The sequence below is a fragment of the Emydura macquarii genome, unplaced genomic scaffold (genome assembly GCF_026122565.2).
Source record: "Emydura macquarii macquarii isolate MOO-44397 ecotype Brisbane River unplaced genomic scaffold, CSIRO-AGI_Emac_v2 contig_3692, whole genome shotgun sequence".
NCBI classification, from domain to species: domain Eukaryota; kingdom Metazoa; phylum Chordata; order Testudines; family Chelidae; genus Emydura; species Emydura macquarii.
In genome coordinates, this window is record NW_027133829.1 from 10,529,512 (window position 1) to 10,543,756 (window position 14,245).

The window sequence follows — 14,245 nt, forward strand, 5'->3', positions numbered from 1 at the left end:
ATGGAGGATTTTTTTTGCTGAAGGATGTTGGAATAATTCATTAGATTATCGAGAAAGGCTTGTGTCCTGAAATGATTAGCACAGTGAAATTTAAACCATTAACGATAACAAGTTTAGAGTTTGCTGCAGTGCAGAGGCACCCGGGGTATGTCTGTGCCTATTTCAATCATTTCTTATAATTAAACATTATGTCCTTTTTTTTCTCCCCTTCACTAGGACCCATCCAAAAATCCTGTTAAGGTGGCTCTGTCTAGATCAGCGAGTTTACCAGCATTGGCGGTGCTACGCATAGTTAGTAGTGAAAAGATGCAACTGTAAATAAGCAACACAAGGTATTTGAGTTTGAGAACCAAAGAATCCATGACCCTTGATGCTCTTTTGTGGCCGTGTAAGTGACTAAGACATGTTAGAGCTGGACTATCATTGAATGCCAGTCCCTTCCCTTGGGCGGTAGAGAAACTCAAGTGAGAAACTTGCAGCATTATTTTATTTTCTCTGGACCTTTTTAGAGCCTCACATACATGAAGGTTCATTTCTTGTAGGGCCAGTTTTTGGACTATTTGAGCATCTACACTTTGCAAGACATAGGAGAGTTCCTACCACAAGAATCTTCTGGTCTGAATCAATCTGTACACAAAAAGAACTCTAATCTGGTTTTCTGCAGTGAGTAGGGGACATCTGTGTTACAACTCTTTAAAAAAAAAAAAAAAAAAACTGCTGGTGTGGATGGAAAAACACAGATGCATGTAATAGTAGCTGAGAGCTGTGCTGGCCTTTGGCTTTTCTCATACTGAGGAAGGACCCATGGGCCCTGTCTATACAACAAAAATAACCTTAATTATTATGTTTATGGTCCAACCATGTTATGCCATGGTTATTTTTGTTTTATACACAGAAATTTAGACCTGTCCATCTTTTGTTTATCCATACTAAAATGTTGCCCCTTCTTATAGATGTAGGCTATTATTTAGACAGACCGCAGGCCTAATCCAGGCCGCCAGCTGCTTTTGAACGGACCACAAAATCTTTTTATTTAGTTAGTTAGTTATTGTTGTTATAATTATTATTTTTGTATTATTTTCTCTGGAGTCTGGACCTTGTCTATACCTTGACCGAGACATTTGGACCTTGACAAAAAAAAATTGATTACCCTGGTTTAGACTCAGGTCCTTTCATATATTAGTTCTCTCCCTCCTCCTCATGCATACAGATAGGCTCTGTTATTTGCAGCCACTCAGGAATATGGCTTTGTAATTGTTGTTTGCAGTGTTACTGTAGCCATCTTTGTTGCGGGATATGAGAGAGACAACGTGGGTTAGGTCATGCCTCCACAATAGACTTTTCCATGCCATACACAGATGCATTTTCCTTGGGTAACCTGCAGTGGTTGCTTGTGGTTCCTGTTGTCTGTGGTTACTTTTGATAGTAAGGCAGGTAATACATCTTCATCCCAACAAACAATAGAAAGCTCTGAACTGAAAATCTTGTGGGTAGGACATTTGTATGAATATTTCACTTCATTTTGTTCTCCGCATGTCTGACAGCGCTGCTTCTTCTGGAATGGCTTCTTGATTATAACAGAGGAGAGGGCATTTAATGCTCTAGCAAATAGTGACTGTTATTATTACACTGAGGTGGTTTGTCGTGCATTTGAAACAGATGAACACAACTGGTTGAGTCATCAGGGTTTCTCAGAAAACTGAATCGATTCTCACTGCTAGTAACTATCACCTCCCACATGCATGCTCTTTAATGATATAGCTGCCTGATTATTTATTTTTTTTTAGTAACTGGACTTTTTCACCGAACCCTTGTGGATTTTTAGCAGTCTTCAGATCGAAATGTGTTGTTTTTTTTTTAACTACAGTATATAGCTTCTTGTAGCAATAATATATGAGGCAGGCAGACGGGGAATGTGCACCTACCTACGGATCAGGAGTGACTGCACCCCACAGCAAGCTAATAATATTAAAAACTTGTATAGCACCTTTTATACACCAAAGTACATGGGATAAAATGACTCACATTGTGAGCAGAATCAATGGTCAAACCCAGGATTTTTTACTCTCGGACCTGTTCAAACCATTAGACCATTCACTCTCAATTTTATTTTTTCAACTTTTCTACCCAGACCCCTGGCTTCAAATCCAGCCTAGGGTTGCAAGTGAAATGAGTTTTCTTGGGCCCATCTGAGCCCTCCAGTATGTACGGTCAGACTCGTTACATGTTTTTTAAGGTGTCACAACCTCTGCTTGTTATACCCCGGCCTAGAGTTTTAGAGGGTGCTGCAGTTCAGTTCAGGGTTGTTGGCAGAGTTGTGGGAGGAGGAAAAAGGTGGGGGGAAAGGGGCAGGACTAGAATAATGGGGTGTTTTGGTTAGGGAATGTGTTATCAGAGTTGGGGTGATCCTCTATGTTACACCAGCTCAATGTATGGGCTTCACTCACTCCCACTATCACTCAAATCTACACCTTTTAAAAGGAGGAAACAAAAGGTAGAAGGTACAGGTTTAAAAGCCATGCTCTGTAGACAGAACCTGGTATAAGATTGGCTGTGCAGCAAATGAAATGAGTCAGGCTTGTAAAATACACTATTTGTCAACTATCTCCAGCATTTCATGAGTTTTTCTGTTTTGCAAACAGCTGAACTGCAGTAAAAACAGCCAGCGTCCTTCAAGACTGATGTTCAATACAGCCCACCCTTAATCTTTTTATGCCATTGTAGAAGATCCCTTGTAGGGGGCGGCGCCGGTGGCTCTCCCTCTGCGTCAATCTCAGAGGGAGGCCACACCTCCCAGCGCCTATGCCCTTCGGGGAGTCTGAATTAATGGGCCGCCTCCGGCCCTCAGTAGGGCGAGCCTTGGTTCAGACCACTCCTTTGGGGGAATAGACTCTTGCCCCACAGGGCATGCCAGCAATCTATGGTCTGGCCCTCAGCCAGGGACGGGACGGCAGTGGGAAACAGCCCTCAGCAGGGCCAGGAAGCAGTCTATCGCCTAGCCCCTCGGGAGGGCAGGCAAGCAAACACAATCTCGAGCCCCGGACAAGACAAGTCAGCAATCTCTGGCCTGGCCCTTTGGTAGGGCAGGCAGGCAAACACACACAGACTCAAGCCCTTAGCAGGGCGAGCAGCAGTCTATGGCCCGGCCTTTGGGCAGGGCAGAGGGACAGCAGTCTCTAGCCCTTGGCAGAGCAAGTAAGCAGTCTATACCCGGCCTTCAGCAGGGCGTGGCAGCAGTAAGGGACAGGTTCTGGCGCTCAACGGGCCTTCAACCCAGGTCGGGGTAGAAAAGGGGGGAGGGGGACGCAGGCCCAGCCCAGGGCCCTGTCAGTGACAGGGTGTCCTGTCACTGGATCAGCGGGGCTCCGGCCGAAACGCGCTGACTCACAGCGAGTGTCAGCTCAGCTGCACCGTAGTCAGCTTCCCTGGGCTTCTTCCTCCCACCCTCTCCCTAGAGTACCTGGGGCTAGATGTCACCCTCTGGGTTGCTGGGGTAGATGGCATGTGGGAGTCCCACGAGTCCCTCCCCGTCAATCGGCGACAGGTCCGGAAACTGTGTGGTCCTCTGCAGAGGGCAGTTCCTCTAAGTCCTCAGGGTCCCAGGCAGTAGGCAGCTCCGGCAGGTCCTCAGGATCCCCGACAGTAGGCAGCTCCGGCAGGTCTTCAGGCCCCCAGGCAGGAGGCAGCTCCGGCAGGCCTTCTTCTGGGTTGTAGGATCTGGGGGTCTCCCTCCGCTCGTATGGTTCAGGCAGCTCCTCTGGATCCGCAGGGCCCCACGCCGTGGGTAGATTCGGCAGCTTCTCCTCTGGGTTGACGTTGAGCATGGCCCTAGGCTCGAGCACCAAGGGAGAGGCATCCTTCTCCCTCGGCCGCTGGCCCCTAACTGAGCGAGCAGGCCTGGGTTTTAAAGGCCTAGCCCCACCTACCTGCTGCTGGTCAGGTGTTGTCTTCCTGGGTTCCCACTCCCGGGAGGGTTTGACTCTCTCTCTGCGTCAATCTCAGGGGGAGGCCACACCTCCCGGCTACAGCCATGCTATTGCCAGGAAAAATCTAACCTTTCACACCATGGAGTTCGTTGCCTCAGAGATGTCAGCATTAGCTGAATAAACAGATATCCCAGTAGAGAGAGCCTTTCTCCTCCCTCCAAATATCCCATTTATGGGACATATTATCTACATGGTGAGTGAATGTGAGACCACAGTACAATGATTTTACACTCTGCCATTGGTTTGCAACTCTGCCATCAGCTGTTGGCCATCTTTGATGTAACCTAGTCATAGAATCATAGATTAGGGTTGGAAGGGACCTCAGGAGCTCATCTAGTCCAACCCCCTGCTCAAAGCAGGGCCAACCCCAATTAAACCATCCTAGCCAGGGCTTTGTCAAGCCACACCTTAAAAACCTCCATCCCCTCCCTAGGTAACCCATTCCAGTGCTTCACCACCCTTCTAATGAAAACGTTTTTCCTAATATCCAACCTAGACCTCCCCCCACTGCAACTTGAGACCATTGCTCCTCGTTCTGTCATCTACCACCATTGAGAACAGCCTAGCTCCATCCTCCCTGGAACCCTCTTTCAGGTAGTTAAAGGCTGCTATCAAATCCCCCCTCATTCTCCTCTTCTACAAACTAAACAAGCCTAGATCCCTCAGCCTCTCCTCATAAGTCTTGTTCTCCAGCCCCTTAATCATTTTTGTTGCCCTCCTCTGGACTCTTTCCAACTTGTCCACATCCTTTTTGTAATGGGGGTCCCAAAACTGGACACAATACTCCAAATGTGGCCTCAGCAGTGCCAAATCGAGGGGAATAATCACTTCCCTCAATCTGCTGGCAATGCTCCTACTAATGCAGCCCATTATGCCTTTAGCCTTCTTGGCAACAGGGGGACACTGTTGACTCCTATCCAGCTTCTTGTTCACGTAACCCCCAGCTCCTTTTCTGCAGAATGGCTGCCTAGCCTGTCGGTCCCCAGTCTGTAGCTGTACATGGGATTCTTCCATCCTAAGTGCAGGACTCTACACTTGTCCTTGTTGAACCTCATCAGATTTCTTTTGGCCCAGTCATCTAATTTGTCTAAGTCACTCTGTATCCTATCCCTGCCCTCTAGTGTATCTACCACTCCTCCCAGCTTAGTGTCATATGCAAACTTGCTGAGGATGCAATCTGCCCCATCCTCCAGATCATTCATGAAGATGTTGAACAAAACTGGCCCCAGCACTCACCTCTGGGGCACTCTGCTTGTTACCATCTGCCAGCTAGACATCGAGCTATTGATCACTGCCCATTGAGCCTGATGATCTAGTCAGCTTTCTATCTGTCTTATAGTCCGTTCATCCAACCCATACTTCTTTAATTTGCTGATAAGAATATTGTAGGAGACGGTATCAAAATCTTTGCTAAAGTCAAGGTATATCACATCCACCATTTTCACCACATCCACAGAGCCAGTCATCTCATGATAGAAGGCCGTCAGGTTGGTCAGACATGACTTGCCCTTGGTGAATCCATGCTGACTGTTCCTGATCACCTTCCTCTCTTCCAAGTGCCTCAAAATGCATTCCTTGAGGACCTGCTCCATGATTTTTCTGGGGACTGAGGTGAGGCTGACTGGTCTGTAGTTCCCTGGATCCTTCTCCTTCCCTTTTTTGAAGAAGGGCACCATATTTGTCTTTTTCCAGTCATCTGGGACCTCCCCCAATGAGTTTTCAAAGATAATGGCCAATGGCTTTTCAGTCACATCAACCAACTCCCTCAGCGCCCTCGGATGCACTGCATCCGGCCCCGTGCGCTTGTGCATGTCCAGCTTTTCTAAATAGTCCTGAACCTGTTCTTTCAGCACTGAGAACTGTTCACCACTTCCCCATTCTGTGCTGCCTGGTGCAGTAGTCTGGGAGCTGACCGTCTCTGTGAAGATGAGGGAGGGGGGAAAAGCATTGAGTACTTCAGCTTTATCCCCATCATCTGTGACTAGGTTGCCTCCCCCATTCTGTAAGGGGCCCACATTTCCCTGATCACCTTTTTGTTACTAACATACTTGTAGAAACCCTTCTTGTTACCCTTCACATCCCTTGCTAGCTACAACTCCAATTGTGATTTGGCCTTCCTGATTTCACTCCTGCATGCTCGAGTAGTATCTTTATACTCCTCCCTAGTCATCTGACCAAGCTTCCACTTGTAAGCTCCTTTTTGTGTTTAAGCACACCGAAGTCTTCTTTGTTAAGCCAAGCTGGGCGCCTGCCATATTCGCTATTCTTTCTGCACATCGGGATGGTTTGTTCCTGTGCCCTCAATAAGGTTTCTTTAAAATATTGAATTGAATTAAAATTGTTGAATGCTCCCAGCAATATTCCCCGATGTCTGAGGACCCTCAGCTCCATTTTGAGGGGAATAGGAAAGGAAACAAAATGAGTATTGCAGACCAGCTTCCTCGTGATGTAAATCTGAGCAATGATACAGCCTGATATCCTTGTACTGTGGTCTCAGAAAATCAGAGTTAATTGAATCCATAAGATAGAGCCAGAATATACTTTTTGTTAAAATGGCTGCTACTTACCATGGCAATTTTGTAAGAGAATCTATCCAGCCATCTCTCTTCAAGGCACAGGCAAGTCATTTAGTTACAACATGTAGGTTCTGGTGTCTTATGTATAAACAAATGGTGAAAAGTTAAGTAGATTTTAAAGCATGCTGTCATGTTTGATAATCCAAGCTATTGGTAACACAGGTAAGGATTTTAGGTGGATCTGTGTACAAGTCTGAGAGCTACAAATTCCTGAGTTCTTGTCCCAGCTTTGTCAGGCACTTTCTGTAGCCTTTTAGCAAATCACTTAACATCTCTCCATTGATGATTTCTCCCCACAAACTGAGATAATACATATCATCTTAGGTAAGAACTACTTGTGGAGCACATACATACTGGTTATTTTCTTTTAGATTGACTAAAATCTCATTAATTGTGTTAATGCACATTGTGATTTAGCAAGTAAGTGAAACTGAAATACCACATCACAAAATATAACTTGTATTTATTATGCTAGGTGTAATTTGGTTTTAATTATTTGATCATTCATAATGCACTAGCAAATGTAGACTAAAGTGTTTTTGTAAAAGAAATGATCTAATAATATGAACTCCCATTACAGTGCCGTCTGTTATTAAAGCTTTGCTGTGATGTAGGGCTAGACACCAGCTTTTAGTAAGAATGATCAGGTTTGCAGATGATCAAAATGAGAATTATCAAGGTTTCATGGTACATGGGTATATCTTGACAATGTCCCTTTAAAACTTCTTTTGGTTAAATGTAAGACCATTGTATGTATTTTTAGTTCCTTCTTTTTATTTGAGTTGGGGCAGTAGAATACTAAAAATAAACAGAAATTTCCTTAGCTTAGTATTTAATAAAAACTATTTAGTAACCAGCATGGGAAAACATAGATTTCCTAACTGACAGCTAATTTGACTTAGGATGTGCTTGTGGTGCAATACGTGTGCTTTTCTTTCAGGTAAATCATTACAAATCAAAACTTCCATACATCTTGCTTTTAGGCAGTAAAGTGAAGAGTTGGTTTTCTCGTGTCCCTAAGAGCCCGTCTTCAAAATCAGACTATGTTGAGACCTTCTGGCAAAATATTAACAGTGACTCTAAAATTTAGTATTTGATTCTTTGCATGAAGTACAGATGAGCACCAGATGTTGGGGTGTTGTTTTAACAGATTTTACTGTATACTATGTGTACTATTAAAATGATCATCATGAAGTTTCTTGTCCATATCATGTATTTTCTATTAATTTTAGCAACAATCCATTGTAGCCTTGAAGCAAATACTTTAGAAGAGAAACAAAATACAAATGCAGTCTTCAATGGTGCATTGAAGTAGCTGATAACGGCAAATTAGGAATCTGTCAGCATTTTACTGTGTGTAAAATGTAACTAAAATTTGTTTGTATTAAACTGCCACTCTTGTTCTCCCATCTAACCGTAGTCATTTGTGTGCAGCTCCAGCATGAACTGTACTGTCCTCCAAGGGTTACAGGTTTCTGTGGTCACTTGCAGATTGACAGCAGCAAATGGGAGACACAGACTCAGCCAACTGTTATATAACGGAATGTTTTTCCTTCTGTTGTCTTCTAGAAAAATAATAAAGCTGCTCAAGCTTTATTTCATGTTTTCTTCTTTCCTTTTAAGACAAAACTTGCCAATGGCACTTCCAGTATGATTGTGCCCAAACAAAGAAAGCTGTCTGCAAGCTATGAGAAAGAGAAGGAGCTGTGCGTCAAGTATTTTGAACAGTGGTCCGAGTCTGACCAAGTGGAGTTCGTGGAACATCTTATCTCCCAGATGTGTCATTACCAGCACGGACATATAAACTCGTACCTCAAACCTATGTTACAGAGGGACTTCATCACTGCACTGCCAGGTATTTCCACCAGGTGGGGGGAAGGATCTTCCATGTTGTCCTTGAAAAGACCTATGGCAGGGGTGTCAAACTCATTTGCTATGGCGGGCCAGATTTGAATTAAATGTACTTCAAGTGGGCCGTACATACCATAAATCGAAATACTAGGCACAACCATTTTTATGTAGTATTATATTTTATTTGCTAGATATCAGCGATATAGAAACTGCAGTAAATTCACTTCTACAATGCCTACTATTTTACAATTGAAAGAATTGATCAATGATTAAGAGTTATAGTACTGCGCGGTGCCCCAAGACCACACTGTCCCAGCTCCATGCGCTGCCGCCAGACTACACCGATCTCGTGGCAGCGCGCGACGCTGTGAGATGTCACAGCAGCACGCGCTGCCGCCAGGGGCCATACCAAAAGGTTAGTGGGCCATATTCAGCCCACAGGCCAGATATTTGACACCCCTGACCTATGGCATTTGGCTTCCTGTGTCACTGGGGCTCTTTTGGTGGAGAGTGTCTTCAGCGAGCAGTTTTGCAAAGTAGATGGCAGTGGATTGTGAATGACAGGCTCTAGAGAAGTGCATAGCAGTAGTAACACTTCACTCAACATTTCTACCCTTTCTATTGAATGAATGGAAGATCTTACCAAATGTCAAGAGCACACGTCACAGAAAACAGCACAGGCTTGTTGTTAAGACTGTAACCACCTTTTATTATCTCTGGTCTTCCCTTGGGATTTTTTCCCCTCTTTCATTCAGAATTTTGACCATTTTTTATTAATAACATATTTTCCAGTAGCCACTGATTTGAATGGTCTATTACCTGCCATTAACAACATATCAGAATAAAGAGTGGACGTGATAACCTATTGATATTTTGCACTTCTGTAGTGTTTTTCATCTGAAGACATTGGCCTCCACAACATGTTCAGGTACTGTGGTGAATGAGGTCACAGAAGTCCCTAAGTAGATGAAAGCACTGTACAAACAATTCTGTCAGTACCCCTGTGAGGTAGGTACAGTTATTTCCCCTGTTTTACAGATGGGGAAACAGGCACCGGAAGGTAGGTGACTTGCCCAAGGTTATGCAGCAAGACAGTATCAGAACCAGCTTTTAGAACCCAAGGAATTCTGGCTCTGAGTCCCATTCTCAGACCATTAGATCACACCTCCATAGAAGGATAGAAGTATTATAATTCAGTTGGCTTGGTTCCTGAGTCTCTGATGGAATTAAGTAAAAATTGTTGCAGTCTTTGTTGGAGATTCTGAACACTTAATTGAAGAGAAAATTGTTTGGCAGAATTTCTCTCTCATGTTGTTTATCCTGTGCAGACCTTTGAAGAGCTGCTGAATTCCTAAGAGCTCCTTTTTTCCAAACATTTAACTTCTAATAGGATTGGTCCACATGATACTTAAATTCTAGGGTGGAAGAATAAAAAACATGTATGTTTATTTGTTTAATTGTGGATCTGATAAAGAATGAAGACATCATGGGAGTGTTGTCATGAATTTAAATAGATAGATTCCTTGGATTTTATAAATTAACTGTGCCTAGTAGTCAAAGGGCTATGGTAGACCTTTAAAAAAAATCTTTGTTGTGCTAAGTGTGTTAACTGTTCTGTTAGTTTTTTAGAAGTTTAATGGCAATAATCTCATGTACCAGAGCAGCATTATAACTTGGGGAGCCCTTCTGTTACGTAAACATAGGAAGCAATTTGAAGAGGCATCTGCCTTTCCATAGTTAAGATTGAAGCTCACTCACTTCCTGTTATAAATCCTTTTTCCCCCCCACCCTTTCTTTGCCCAACTTCAAAGCCAAACCAATCCACCTCATATTTCACATGTTAATCTCGTCCCTGGCGCCTTTTTCAGGAAAGTTTTGGCAAGAAGCAGAAGTCATTTGAGAAGGGATTTAAAAAATTTTCTGTGAGTGGTTGCAGACATGAATTCCACGTAGGTGTGTTTGTGTGTGGTGCACCCACGCCGGAGAACTTTGCCTAGTAGTACAAGTAGAGGTGGCACTCATGGCCTATGCTTCCCAGCCCCTCCCCAGGCTATGTAAGGGCAGTAGGCCCCAGCCCCCCACAGCGCCCCCGACCTCTCTCAGTTCCTTCTTGCCACCCCTGGCTATCGCCGGAGTATTTTGTGTGGTGTTTTCTTCAGGCTTTTCCATCTCAGTCTCTCTCAGATTTTGTTGTATATAGTCAATTAGTTTAGTAATACCTTAGATTTTAGTTTATAGTAGTTAGGATAGATGGATACCCTGGTGGGATGCCCTCACCATGATTTAACCGTTGTCCGTTTTGTGGGGTTCCCAGCAGTGACCCCCGTACATGGTACTTGGGAGAAGGGCACATTAAACAAAGGTGTTCCAACTGTAAATTATTCAAGAACAGAACATGGGTGTTGAGGAACTTGTACCTCAAGCAGCACCTTACGGAGCAGACCGCAAGGCTTTGGGCACTGGAGACCTGCGTGGATCATCCAGCCACTCAGACAACGTCGGAATCAGAGCGAGCCCATGTTCCCAGACCAGACCATGATGCCTTTCCCAGGAGGAAGAGAGAGCATTCTCCTTCCTCAGATCCTCCGAGAAAACAGACTGCAGAACCACTCCAGAGGCTGGGGAGATTCAACCTGCTTTTCCTGGTGGAGCACAGACCACCACCGTGATTCTTCTGATATGTGGGATGGAGCTGGGCTATCCACCCACACTTTGGTACTGAGGCGGCATCAGTTAAGCACTGTACCATCCATGGGATGCCCATTGAGTCCATTACCAACTACATTGGAACTAGCTGTTTCCATGCCATTGGCACACCAGGCAGCATCAGACTGGCTTTGCCTCTCTGTTCCTACTCCCCAGTTATTCCGGAGCATTCTGTTTCCAGGAGTACTTCTGTGTGGTCCTCTGCGCTGCCTCTGCATTGATTGCAGACCTGTCCCAGTCAACAACTCTGTCTTCAGCACTGCCTCAAACCCAGAGTAGGCAGACGAGGTCAGCCTCCTTATGGGTACCAAGGGGCACGTCAGCACAGCTGCTGTCTTCAGCACCGATGATGACTGTGGTGCAGACCACACCTACAGGATCGGTACGGACCCTGTCTTCAGTACAGTCTTCCTTTGGTACCGAGTGGGAGCACAGTGCCCTTGCCCAGTCCTCAAGACATCAGCTTCTCTGTCTGCTTTGATACTGATACAGCCAGCATATTGGACTTCGGAAGAAGCTGAATGTTTGCTTGTTGCACCTGGGGTGGGTCCCCCATCATCTTCAGATGACTTGGGGGGTTCATCAAGAGCAAGCTCAGAGGCATCCTCTGCCTCATCTCCGAGACACCATTCTCAAAGATTGTTGAGACCTGCTGTGGATCACACTTGGTACCAAGTTCGGCACTGCTCCAGCAGTAGGGATAGAGCCTCTTGGCCCAGTGCCTACTGCCCACCAATGCCATATCGCTATAGTCAGTGGCCTCCTTAGAATCTGTGGGCCGAGTCACCCCACTCCAGGGCAAGGTCTCCCAGTCAGCCCTGGGTATCTCCTCTTCAGCCACCTACATTGCTGACTTAGACAGAGGCTGCTTCCTTGGAACAGGTTCAGCCTGAGCCATTGCTGCCACAGGAGTTCCAGGGGCTCCACTTCCTTCATCTTCATCACCGTCTGGTTCTGCAGTACTGGACTCTTCCTCTCCAGGCTAGAGAGGAAATTCCCTTGAAACATTGGAGGGAGGAGAAAGGACTCTAATCACAGTATTTCCTGATTCCCAAGCCCAAGGGAAGAGTGAGACCTGTTCTCAATCTCTAGGTCTTAACAGGCACATCAAGCACATGAGATTTTGCATGCTTCAAATCACAATCACTAGTTTGCTGCCCTTGTTCTTCAAGACCCCTGTTTCCATGTGGCTATTTTTCCCAAGCCACACAGGAAGTTTCTGACATTTGTAGTCACGTACCAGCATTATCCATACACAGTGCTCCCCTTTGGCTTCTCCTCTGGTTTTTACCAAACGCATGGCTATAGTATGCTCATCTCAGGAAGAGAGGAATACATGTCTTTCCTTACCTGGATGATTGGTTAGTGAGGGACGAGTCCAGAGATCAACTCCTCAGCCGTGTCCAGTTCACACAGTGTCTCCTTGATGGTCTAGGTCTGATCGTAAACAAAGCAAAATCAACTTTAGTACCAAAGCAAAAAATTGATTGCATTGGGGCCTACTAGATTTTGTGAATTCGAGAGCATTTCTGTCGAGCAGTGATTTCAGACAATTCATTGTCTGTGACTGTTCTTCCAGTCTCACACTTCCATCAGGATTTGTATATGCCTGAAGTTACTAAGTCATATGGTGGCATGTACTTACGTAGTTCAGCATATGAGATTGCATCTTTGTCCTCTTCAGACCTGACTCAAGTTGGTATGTCGCCAAATTGGTCAGCTGTTGGACTGCCTAGTGCGACTTTTGCCACCTGTCTTGCGGTGGATTTAATATCCTGCAGAAAAGGACCTGGGGGTAACGGTGGATAAAAAGCTGGATATGAGTCAGCAGTGTGCCCTGGTTGTCAAGAAGGCTAATGGCATATTGGGCTGCATTAGGAGGGGCATTGCCAGCAGGTCACGGGAAGTGATTATTCCCCTCTATTCGGCATTGGTGAGGCCGCATTTAGAATATTGTGTCCAGTTTTGGGCCCCCCACTACAAAAAGGATGTGGACAAGTTGGAGAGAGTGCAGCGGAGGGCAACCAAAATGATTAGGGGGCTGGAGCACAGGACTTATGTGGAGAGGCTGAGGGAACTGGGCTTGTTTAGTCTGCAAAAGAGAAGAGTGAGGGGGGATTTGATAGCGGCCTTTAACTACCTGAAAGGGGGTTCCAGGGAGGATGGAGCTAGGCTGTTCTCGCTGGTGGCAGATGACAGAACAAGGAGCAACGGTCTCAAGTTGCAGGGCGGGAGGTCTAGGTTGGACATTAGGAAAAAGTTTTTTACTAGGAGGGTGGTGAAGCACTGGAATGGGTTACCTAGGGAGGTGGTGGAATCTCCATCCTTAGAGGTTTTTAAGCTGAGGCTTGACAAAGCCCTGGTTGGGATGATATAGCTGAGGTTAGTCCTGCTTTGAGCAGGGGGTTGGACTAGATGACCTCCTGAGGTCCCTTCCAACTCTAATATTCTATGATTCTATATCAGTTTTTGCAAAAGTGTGCCCTTCACCTGCCCTCCACTGTTCATAACAATAGTGACCAATGCCAACACAATAGGTTGGGGAAGCAGATCTGGGGACTTTGAAAATGTGGGTATTGCGAAATGATAAGGAAGCCTTTCTTCATATGAAGATCCTAGAACTTGGAGCCATTACAGCGTGTACCAGTCTTTTCAGTTGCACGTCAAAGGCATGTCGGTTCACATACTCACCACCATCACCACCACAGTGTATTATGTGAACAAAAAGGGTGGAGCCCACTCCAACTGCTTTTGTCATGAGGTAGTAAAGTTTTGGCAATTTTGCATCAGGGAGAACATCATTCACATGGCCACTAACCTACTGGGGGTGTGGAATTGCTTAGTCATTCACCACGGCAAGGGCTTCTTTCAGCATCATGAATGGTTTCTGAAGAATAGTTTGTTGAGATCCATCTTGGCGGAATGGGGCATTCCAGCTATTGATCTGCTTGCAATGAAAAACAACAAGAAGTGTCAGTTGAGCTCCAGAATAGGCCTCAGTCCAGGGTTCTTGACAGATGCCTTCCACTTGAGTTGGGGATTGGTGTTCATGTATGCCTTGCCCCTCACCCCATAGGTCATTCTCAAGCTGAAGTTGGATCATGCCAGTCTGATTCTCATTGCGCC

At 45.4% G+C, this 14,245-nt stretch overlaps 1 protein-coding gene across 4 annotated transcripts in view; it reads left to right on the plus strand.

Moving 5' to 3' along the window:
• Positions 1-14,245, plus strand: part of BTRC (beta-transducin repeat containing E3 ubiquitin protein ligase) — a 160,947-nt gene that overhangs the window by 112,853 nt on the left and 33,849 nt on the right. For all 4 annotated transcript variants that reach the window (XM_067537194.1, XM_067537192.1, XM_067537191.1 and 1 more), the window contains one exon: positions 8,186-8,417. In XM_067537194.1, coding sequence (XP_067393295.1) covers positions 8,186-8,417 — 232 coding nt within the window. The remainder of the gene's footprint in view (positions 1-8,185; positions 8,418-14,245) is intronic.